This window comes from Carassius auratus, chromosome 23 (genome assembly GCF_003368295.1).
Source record: "Carassius auratus strain Wakin chromosome 23, ASM336829v1, whole genome shotgun sequence".
Classification (NCBI taxonomy): domain Eukaryota; kingdom Metazoa; phylum Chordata; class Actinopteri; order Cypriniformes; family Cyprinidae; genus Carassius; species Carassius auratus.
The window spans coordinates 18,526,796-18,537,859 of record NC_039265.1 but is presented as its reverse complement, the minus strand read 5'-3'; the positions used below and the strand labels follow the sequence as shown (position 1 = coordinate 18,537,859).

The window sequence follows — 11,064 nt, the reverse complement described above, 5'->3', positions numbered from 1 at the left end:
CTAAATCCCACCAATGGATCTTGTGAAAAACTCATTTTTAATACATTTTACTGAACTATTTTTGGTTGAGTAATGGGCTGATGTGTAATACAATTCAATGTGCATTGTCCAAGAGTTCAAGAGTCTATAAAATAAGAATAGTGAAGTCAAAAGTGCTCTAAATTAGAATTTATTTCTATTAGAGTAAACCTAGTATCGAGGTCTTATGTCTGATTCGACACATCCTTTTTGCCGTTTGGAAAAATGAGGTGTGAAATGGGCTGATGGCACAATCCGAGATTGTACATTGTCCCACATGCCAAGTTCAACAGTCTATAAAAAAAGATTGGTGCAACAAAAAGTGCTCAAAATGTGGATTTCAATAGGGTAGTAACTCTTGTATAAAAGCTTAATATCATCGTTAACGTATCTTCTGAAGTGGTTGAGAAACTGAAGCCCGAATTGGGATGATGGCACAATTTGGCTCAGTGTGGATTGTCCCACATTCCAAGTTCAAGAGTTAATAAAAAAAGATTGGTACAGTAAAAATTACTCAAAATTTGGATTTTGTCATGGCAGTAACTGGAATATAAAGTAATTGTTTCTGATTTAATGTATCCACTGTGACTGTTGAGAAATCACACCATGAATTGGGCTGACGGTGTAATTTGGCTCATTGTGTATTGGTCCACATACTAAGTTCAATGGTCCACAAAACAAGACTGGTACAGTAAAAAGTACTCAAAATTGGGATTTCACTTTGTCAGATTTTACACATCCTTACAGAGGGTGAAAGAAATGCAGAATTTCTTCATTTTTAATTCTAACCGTGCTTATTGCGAACTTAACTTACGTATGCATTTTTGGTCATATCGGCCACCTCTTAAGTAGCGTAAACAGGCAGCTGCTAGAAAATCAACACAATCATTTATCCTAAAGAATCTGACTGTATTTGTGTCTGTAGGTTGAATTATAAGGGTTATTCGATGGAGTCTCGTCTTCATTTCCGCATCCATGCGGCTCTCAGCAGTCTGAAGAGTTCTCCCACAAACTCTCCGTGATGAAGGACAACGTTCGACCGGACGATCAACACGCGACAAGCACTTCACGACCGCCATCGAAGCACCAAAGCAGCGTGGCGACTAGAAAAACACATTCACCAACCATTCCAAACCAAAGTCATCAGTAACGTCAAAACTAGCATCTGTGTACCTCAAATCTGAACATCTGAACACTTACTTGTTGTTCGTTTAAATACAGAGTTGTGCGTTTGTCCAGCCAATCAGACAGCAGAAGAAACTCGCTGACGTCCAATCAGAAAACAGCTGCTGTAATGAATGTAACGTTTTACAAATCTGTCTACTTGTGTGTCTTACATTGTGTGCCTCTGTTTTGTGTGTGTGTGTGTGTGTGTGTGTCATTTGTACGACTGTTGTTCACTGCAATAAAATTCTTGGAGGTTATTATGCTTATTACAAATGTAGACGCTCCAAGGAATTCACAAAAAATCCTTTGAAAGCAATAATAATCAGTCAACAATCATGCTGAGAAGAAACTGTAAAAAAAAAAAAAAAAATCTAAAAAGGGTTTGTTTTGTTGTTCACTTTAAACTTATTATAAAACGGTTTTATTGGTTAATGTTTTAAATGTAGCGGGTGGGACTGTTAATTTTTTTTTTGCATGTATGCTCTCGTTTTAATGTTTAATACCAAATATATTGTACAACAATCAAATACAGTTGATTAAATACAGTATACTATTTTATAAACCTCATTTGTTTTCTGTTTTTTTTTTCTGTTATTCTGGAGTAAACAAGCAAAAAAAAAACATTTTTCCTCAGTATTCTTGTTATTTTCCCAGTACAAATCTAAAAACTGATTTAATAGATTTACTTGAACAGCAAAGTTACTCAAGATTTTGTTTTGTTTCATGAAAAAAAAAATCATAATTTAGAATTAAAAATAAACTTGTTTAATTTTTTTCTTAATTTTTCTGATATTTTCCAGATAATATTTCTTGTTTTAATGGTGAAGAGATATTTATATATATATATATATATATATATATATATATATATATATATATATATATATATATATATATATATATCTTGCATTTTAAGTAAATGTATCTTTTAAGAAAGTTTAGATTTTGTACTGGGAAAAAAAGGCAAAAATAATATGCATTATGTATAAAAGTGCTGAAGTTTGCCGATTTAGTACATTCAAACACATGCACATTTCTGTTTCATGAAGCTCGTTGCCTGATTGTTTCTAATGATTTGTTTCTTATTAAACGAGCACTTGTCAAGTGGGCAACGACTTTATGCTGGAAAAAAACATCTAAACATCTTGAAACATTTGGTCGACTTGTTTTTGGAGAATCATTTCACATTATAATATACAGACACAAGGTGCCTTCATCTAAAGTAGTTAACTGCAAAGTTTCCATGTTCCTGCTAATATTCAGATCTACTTTACGTTATTCAGTGTAATGTAGGACTGACCTGTTTGTGAACCACTATAAATGATCAGAGCTCATAACTTGTTGTTGATGGAAACATTTGAAGGTATTAATTCAGCATATATTATATTTATTACTTGAATAAGGCACAAGTGTAGATCCATCAATTCTCAGTTTTGTTTAACACTAATTCACCCAGTTTCACAATGTTTCTGACTCCTTGCAGATGATCTGTTCATATTTGTTTCAGTCTTACAATACTTTGATTTCTGTTCAGTCCAGAAGTATGTTTAGTTTGTGACTGAGATTGAAATGCAGGTTATTGATTGAACAAATTCAATGTTTATTTACACTCTGCTGTACCTTCAGTTGTTGTTGTTTAATACTGCAAATGACATTGTGCAATTCAGGCATGTTCCTCGTTTAACATTTGCGCACAATATATTCACACTAACTAGTAATAAAGTAAATACTGATAAATATAGAGAGAATAAACTATCTGCACAGTCTGATATCTGAACAAGAAATTAAAACTTATTTTTATATGATTTTTAATTGTGCGATATAAACTTGCAATTGTGAGAAAAAAGTCAGAATTGCGCAATATAAACTCTCAATTGTGAGAAAAGAGAAAGTCAGAATTGCGCGATATAAACTCTCAATTGTGAGAAAAAAGAAAGTCAGAATTGCGCGATATAAACTCTCAATTGTGAGAAAAAAGAAAGTCAGAATTGCGCGATATAAACTCTCAATTGTGAGAAAAAAGAAAGTCAGAATTGTGCGATATAAACTCACAATTGTAAGAAAAAAAGAAAGTCAGAATTGCACGATATAAACTCAATTGTGAGAAAAAAGAAAGTCAGAATTGCGCGATATAAACTCAATTGTGAGAAAAAAAAGTCAAAAATGCGCAATATACTCTCAATTGTGAGAAAAAGGAAAGTCAGAATTGCACGATATAAACTCACAATTGTGAGAAAAAAAAGAGTCAGAATTGCGCAATATAAACTCTTAATTGTGAGAAAAAAGAAAGTCAGAATTGCGCAATATAAACTCAATTGTGAGAAAAAAAAGAAAGTCAGAAATGCACAATATACTCTCAATTGCGAGAAAAAAGAAAGTCAGAATTGCGCGATATAAACTCACAATTGTGAGAAAAAAAGAAAGTCAGAATTCCGCGATATAAACTGTCAATTGTGAGAAAAACTAAGTCAGAATTGCGCGATATACTCTCAATTGTGAGAAAAAAGAAAGTCAGAATTGCGCGATATAAACTCAATTGTGAGAAAAACAAAGTCAGAAATGCACAATATACTCTCAATTGTGAGAAAAAAGAAAGTCAGGATTGCGCGATATAAACTCAATTGTTAGAAAAAAAAATTAGAATTGCGCGATATAAACTCACAATTGTGAGAAAAAAAAATAAAAATTGGGAGTTTATATCTCGCAATCCTGACTTTATAACTCAGTTTCGACTTTATAACTTAAAATTGCTAATTTATATTAGGCAATTCCATAAACTCAGATTCGCAAGATATTTGAGATAAAAAGTCGCAATTACCTTGTTTTATTTTTTATTCGGTATTGGAAACTGACTTCTGTACATTGACTACCATGTTTGATTCACAAAAAGAACAGGTCGAAGTGGGGATTCAAAGTTTTTAGGGTTGAGAAAGTTTTTTCTGATCCCTTTGCTCATTCACTTACATAGTTTTCTTTCTGTAGCCTTGTTTTTACTGACTGAATAAACAGTTTTTATCGACTAATGCAAAACTCTGATATTGACCAACAGCTCGGACCTTTTCGGGCAGAAGCTGCTGTTTCTCCGCCCTTCCCTTCTGTCTGATTCAGTGTGGCTTCAGAGGTTAATCATTTGACTATGCGACTGAGTCAGGGACAGGACGAAGAGAAGAACAGACGAATCATGAGGGCTGTTTTTTGCTTCATGTGTCTTCTCTTCCAGACTGCAGTGAGTTTGTGAATCTGATCAAATTCAATGATTAATGCAGTAATTTATCTTGTTAACTCTGAAAACGAGTCATGATGACAACTACAATGGAATCTTGATCACAGTGTCAAGGACTGCAAAAGATATCACAAAATAAACAATGCTGTAAAGATCAGTTTTTTATTTGTTCATTATTTTTAAATCTATATAATTTATACATGAAGCCAACATGCTTTGAACTCGACTCCTGTGTCGAAGGATGAGGTTAAAATTGCAAATTTCTTTGAATGAATTTGCAGTTAATATTTTTATTTTAGTCTCAATAACACTCGAAAAGCTTATTGACTTTGAGAACTGAAAATCCCCAAACTGCCTCAAAAGCATTAAAACCCATGGTTTACTCACAGCTCAATCATGCAGAAGTACCTGATGAGGATTTCTTGGGTCCGGCCCAATGTCTGGATCAGAACTACACTCGGCTGTCCTGCTCTAAAGTCTTCTGTCCTCCATGGAGACGATGCATCGCAGGACAGTGTGTCTGTAAGACGCCTAATAAATGTCCACAGCAGAAAATTAAAGCCTGCACGCTGGACGGATCCGAATATTACTCCATGTGTGAGGCCAATGCAATCTCCTGCAGAACCAAGAGTCCCACTTTCTCACACTTCAGCCAAACCTGCAAAGGTGAGACATGAACTTTAATCAGGGTCAAACTTGTGTGATTGCATTTTTAAATCTAAACCTAATTAAAAAATAAAATAATGAATAATAATTCCATAACTGTCTCAGCAGTGTATGCTCTGCAGTGAATGGGTGCCGTCAGAATGAGAGTCCAAGCAGCTGATTATTGTGATGTTTTTATCAGCTGTTTGGACTGTCATTCTGACGGCCCCCATTTACTGACAGTGTAATGCAATGCTACATTTCTCCAAATCTGAACTGCTTTGTTAAAGGCTCTTCATAACAGTGTCTGGGTTCTTTAAAGAAAATCTTCTTATGGTGAACCTTAATATTTGTGTCCAGCGGAAGAGAAGGTGGATGTGATGGTCTCTGGCTCTAATAATGTGGTGGAGATTAAAACTAAATTGGGGAAAATGCTGGTATGTGGCAACGGCTGGAATATGGCAGCAGCAAATGTCGTTTGCCGAAACGCTAAGGGAGTCGACAGGTAAACACACCTGAACACAAGACATCTTTTCTCTCAACACACAGCGACTGCTTATCTTATTCTTTCTGTCTCTCAGAGGAGCAGAGGTGGCATCTAACATCCCATATGGGTCTCTAGATGAAGCTGTTGAATGGTCGAAAGAGTGTATGAGGGTTCGCTGCACCGGATCTGAGCTCTCATTGGCTGAGTGCACAATCTATAATCCAGAGCCTATCAAAACTGGGGTGGCCGCTATAAAGTGTTATGAGGAAACTCCATGTGCCGGTTGCTCTGAAATGCAGTCATCATTTTAATGTTTAATGCTAATCTGTTGTTCTGACACTCTTTTCACTCACATTGATGGGTTTTCTCTGTGTAGATGAATGTAAGAAGTTTCTCTGTGTGAATGGGAAGTGTTTAATCCATGGAAAACCCTGCGATGGTGTTGATGACTGTGGAGACAACAGTGACGAGATGTGCTGCCAAAGTGAGTCTGGCATTATCAGTCCTCTTTCTGTTTCCCACAATCCTGTCTGTTGTTCTAAATAAAAGAAAAAATTGTCATGAAATGCATTATACATTTATATATATATTATTTATTAGATCCCAATATGTAAAGATTCATCAACAATTATCTAAACCATTAACGTTTAATAAAGGTGTCCCTCAGGGCTCAGTGTTAGCACCAACTCTGTTTTCAATTTACATTAACAATATTTCTCAGGTTATCTTAATGGTATGATACTATTCTTTATGTTAAAATATTTTAATCATAATAATTAAAATGCATTCATTTCATGTTAAAACTGAACTAAAATATGCAAAAATTAACTTTTGTCATTTTTATGGAAATATAAAAAATAAGCCGAGGAATTTTAAACTAAAACATAATTTAATCCAGTGCATCCAATAAACAAATTTTGTGCAGTTTTCAACAATCCTGTTGTTCCCTTCATGTCGCTGTTTCTAAATAAGGCGCAAATTATTTTTGCAAATAATTAGCAAATGTGATAATTTACCTAACCTAATAATGCTTAAAATATTAACTGACATTAAACAACATTAATAAAGCTAAGCAAAACAAATGTACAAAATACACACACACACAAAAAAAAACTTCAAATATAAAACTCAAAAATATCACTTACATTTAAGCTTTTGGAATATGATGTTTTTTCTCCAGTGCATTCAAGTGATTTCATCAAGGGTCTTTAGTGGAACATGAATCAATGTTTTTAGCATTGCTGGCATAAAGCAGACTGATAATCTTGATTTCCTGTTTCTGTTGTGTGAAGAATGCCAGGGTCAGGCGTTCCTCTGTAAATCGGGTGTCTGTGTTCCCCATTACGCCGTCAACGATGGAATCAGGGACTGTCTGGGAGGAGAAGATGAACTCGAAGGTTAGTGAATTCATTTAAAATCTCATTATTGCTCAAAAACACCAAAAGATTCAGGACTCAGTTCTTGAATGTAGAATCAGGTGGTTTTTTGTGTTTTCTTCATTTAGTTACAGAAACTGACAAAGCAATAGAAAACACTTTTACAGATCCAATGTCAGGTAAGTAAAAGCTCATCGGTCTCTCAACTCATATATATATATATATATATATATATATATACATATATATATATATATATATATATACATATATATATATATATATACATATATATATATATATATATATATATATATATATATTTTGCATAGCAAGTGTTTGGAACAAAATTTTAAGAGTGTATTCACATGATTTAAAATCATAAAGATAATAACTCACCTTCATGTTGTTCCAGAGATCAGAGGAATGCGTTCGTCTGCAGAAAGCCAGCTGCAGTGTGGCATTCCCAACAGACAGGATGATCACGATCAACGCTGGAAACGTTCAGCAGGATGGGAAGAGACTTTACCGGTCAGTCCAGACACTAACAATACAACACACAGCTACTGAACAATGTTTTATGAAACTGCAGCACATTACGAGCCAAGTACCAAAACCAAGCCAAATCTAATTTATATTGTACAATGTGAAAGCAACTTTACAAGTCATGATGCTTATGTCAGAGATGCAAAAACATGAACAAACACATGATGCAAAAATCACAGCCAATCAGAAGAAAGCGTGGGCGGAGCCTCTCTATGCAAGTGCGCTGCACACGTATTGAAACGTAGTCTACATAATGTGATGAAAATATATTTAACCATTTTAACACACCGAGTGAAACTTTTACCCATCAACAAAGAACATAATCAGTACTTGAGATCAATATTTGTCATAGTTTAAACAATAACAACAATGCAGTTTAACATTTCAAGTCAGAGCTGAGTATCATCAGCATAACAGTGAAAGCTAACACCATGTCTCCTGATAATATCGCCTAAGGGTAACATATGAATTGTGAAGAGTAGCGGACCTAGTACTAAGCCTTGAGGTACTCTATACTGCACTTGTGATTGATATGATACATCTTCATTCACTGCTACGAATTGTTGAGTTAAGATAAGTATAATCTGAACCATGCTAATGCACTTCCATTAATGCCAACAAAGTGTTCAATCTATGCAAAAGAATGTTGTGGTCAATTGTGTCAAACGCAGCATTAAGATCCAATAAAACTAATAGAGAGATACACCCACGATCAGATGATAAGAGCAGATCATTTGTAACTCTAAGGAGAGCAGTCTCAGGAAATCCTCACAGATACCATTTTTTTCTGAGTTAAATATTTAACAGTTAAATAATAATAGGCACTAGGAAATCTGATGCAAGCAGGTAAGAAATGACCTCTGTGTGACCTTTGCCCTGCAGACTCAGATACAGTGGCAGGTGGCCATTCAGGATGAAGGTTCGATCCGCTGCGGAGGGGTGTATTTGGGTGGATGCTGGGTTTTGACCGCCGCACACTGCGTCAGGTACAGCCAATCACCACAAGTCCCAAATTAGCCGAACGTTGTTTAGTCTCCACCGATTCACCAGCATGTTTGCACGCCTCTAGGCCCAAACCCAAGTCCTTCCGCATCAAGTTCTCTCTCTGGAAGAAGCATCGTTCGCAGTCGACGACGGATATTGTCCCGGTGAAGAACATCATCATCCATCATGAATATAACCCTCAAACCTATGCCAACGACATCGCTTTGGTGCAGCTGGAGGAGGTGCAACTTTCGGACAAGTGCATGCTGGACAATTCAGCGGTCCGAGCTGTCTGCGTTCCCTGGTCCACCCAACAGTTCCAGCCCAACGACACCTGCACCGTCTCCGGCTGGGGCAGAGGTTTGGCTGCCGGTCAAAGACTACCTAAAGACATCAGGAGGGGTATGTGCTGGAGTTTGAGGTCTTATTGTCTCTCTGTGTGTTTGGATGGTCAGGAGCGACTCTGAAATGGGCAAATGTGACGCTTGTTGGCGACTGCGAGCATTACTTCAAGGACCGTTTCCTCGCAGGAATGGAGTGTGCAGGTATGTTTGAACCTTTTCATTGCCGTTCTGTTCTGCATACAGTTAAATGCAAAGGATTTGCTGTGAAGTGAAAACTACTGTTAAATGTTTAGTTTTATTCAACACTCATTTATATTTATTAATATTTAATAAATTACATTTATTTATATTTTTTTCGCAATGCATTTATAAAATGCAACTCTTCCAGTTGCATATTTCCAATGCAGTATTTCCTTTTCTTTTTCTTTTCTTTACTGTATCATTCACTCTTTTCCAAGCAATTACAAAAATATGGCTCCAAAAAGGCACAAAGATGTCAATAAAGTGGTGCAGATGAAATTTAGTTCGAAGTGCATATAAAAATTGTGCATAAATATTGTAATCAGTGCCTATGTCAAGGCACCTTTATTTATATAGCGCTTTAAAGGGGGGGGGGGGGGGGTGAAATGCTCATTTTCACTCAATATCCTGTTAATCTTGAGTACCTATAGAGTAGTACTGCATCCTTCATAACTCCAAAAGTATTTATTTTTATTATATTCATAAGAGAAAGATAGTCTGTACCAATTTTTCCCGGAAAAACACGACCGACTGGAGGCGTGACGTGTGGGCGGAGCTAAAGAATCATGAGCGCTAGTAAGCTTTTGTGTTGAGAGCGTGTGGAACCTGTGACATTACCGTGAGGGAAAACCATCATCCAAAACAAACCATGGCTTACAGTCAGATTCAGCCGTTTATTTATGATCCAGAACCAGATCCAGAGGCTGAAATTTAACAAGAGCAGCAGCAGCAACGACGTCTCTATGTGGTATGTACTGAAACTGTATATATTTGCTTAGCGGTTTTGGAAAATGACTAAGTTCCACTTTATGTCGTCTTTTTTTTTTTTTTTTTTTTTTTTTAAGCTGTACATGTGGAAAATGCAGTTTGATGACAACATCGCATGTTGTTTACTTGATGTGCTTACGCGCCGATAGCTAAGTTAACAACACAGAGATATTTGAAGCAGTTTTACTCACCGCATGTGGTTCCAACACACGATCGTGACCCTTTTTCGTTGGGACTGCATTATCCTTAAGAAATAAACGATGTGCAAATCCGTCGTCAAACTGGGCCTTGTTTGTAAAACAAGCATCTTCGAAATGCAGGGAACAAACACAAACACTTGCTCAACTCCGTTGATGCTCTGTAAAAATAAACTCCATCCACTGGTCCCTTAATGCTGTTTCTCTTTTGGTAATCTGTGCAGGGTTGTCTTGCCCTGGCAACCAAAAACACACTTCTTTTGTGACATTTGGCGACGCTCTCGCTCTGATCAGTGAAGTCTGTTGTGCTCTCAGTGCTCTGCTATACGGAGCGCGCGCTCTTCCGGCAGAAGTGCCTCAGGACCCATATAAGGAAATTCCGCTCCATCTAACGTCACACAGAGCCATACTCGAAAAAACCTTCCGAAACTTGTGACAAACCGGAAGGAGTATTTTTGGAACAGAAATACTCCTTCAAACGTACAACTTAATTTTTTAAACTTTGTCCATGTTTAGCATGGGAATCCAACTCTTTAACAGTGTAAAAAACTCAGTATGCATGAAATAGCATTTCACCCCCCCTTTAAACAAAATACATTGCGTCAAAGCAACTGAACAACATTTATTAGGGAAACAGTGTGTCAATAATGCAAAATGATAGTTAAAGGCAGTTCATCACTGAATTCAGTGATGTCATCATCTCTGTCGAATAACACTGTCATTGGTTGTTCTGTGTCAGGTGACCTGGACGGGAGGGTGGACTCGTGTCAGGGTGACTCCGGAGGGCCACTGGTGTGCACGGACACGTCTGGTTTGTCATATGTGTGGGGAATAATGAGCTGGGGAAATAAATGCAGCGAACCCAATCATCTCGGCATCTACACTAAAGTGGCGCATTATTTTGAATGGATCCGCTCCAACACAGGCTGGCCGGCCGTTACCAAATTCAACCAGTAAATGTTCCCAAATGTAACCGGTTCTCATTTACAGATTGATGCTTTGTGCTTTTAAAAACATTTGGTTGTTCTTCTATTAAAGTGCTGATAACACCATCCATGTGTCTCTATTA

At 36.6% G+C, this 11,064-nt stretch overlaps 2 protein-coding genes across 3 annotated transcripts in view; both read left to right on the top strand.

Annotated features, from left to right (window-relative positions):
- Window positions 1-1,752, top strand: part of LOC113041665 (tetratricopeptide repeat protein 39B-like) — an 11,575-nt gene extending 9,823 nt beyond the window's left edge. Inside the window, exon 19 of the mRNA XM_026200319.1 lies at window positions 944-1,752. Coding sequence (XP_026056104.1) covers window positions 944-1,040 — 97 coding nt within the window. The 3' untranslated portion in view covers window positions 1,041-1,752. The remainder of the gene's footprint in view (window positions 1-943) is intronic.
- Window positions 1,753-4,263: 2,511 nt separating this feature from the next.
- LOC113041663 (complement factor I-like) lies at window positions 4,264-11,047 on the top strand. Of its 2 annotated transcripts, none has more exons than XM_026200317.1 (12): window positions 4,264-4,411; window positions 4,798-5,074; window positions 5,414-5,558; window positions 5,635-5,822; window positions 5,917-6,024; window positions 6,833-6,937; window positions 7,051-7,095; window positions 7,332-7,447; window positions 8,345-8,448; window positions 8,532-8,806; window positions 8,902-8,991; window positions 10,735-11,047. In XM_026200317.1, exons 1-12 carry the CDS (start codon window positions 4,322-4,324, stop codon window positions 10,950-10,952), a joined length of 1,761 nt encoding a protein of 586 aa, XP_026056102.1. In that variant the 5' UTR covers window positions 4,264-4,321; the 3' UTR covers window positions 10,953-11,047. The 2 variants fall into 2 exon arrangements, with proteins under 2 accessions (XP_026056102.1, XP_026056101.1); XM_026200316.1 differs by having other exon boundaries at window positions 7,045-7,095.
- Window positions 11,048-11,064: the final 17 nt, after the last annotated feature.

Coding starts and splice junctions, on each gene's coding strand:
- LOC113041663 (XM_026200316.1), top strand. CDS start 4,322: ATGCGACTGAGTCAGGGACAGGACGAAGAGAAGAACAGACGAATCATG. Junction 5,075..5,413: donor CTTCAGCCAAACCTGCAAAG/GTGAGACATGAA, acceptor ATTTGTGTCCAG/CGGAAGAGAAGGTGGATGTG. Junction 8,807..8,901: donor CGTCTCCGGCTGGGGCAGAG/GTTTGGCTGCCG, acceptor TTGGATGGTCAG/GAGCGACTCTGAAATGGGCA.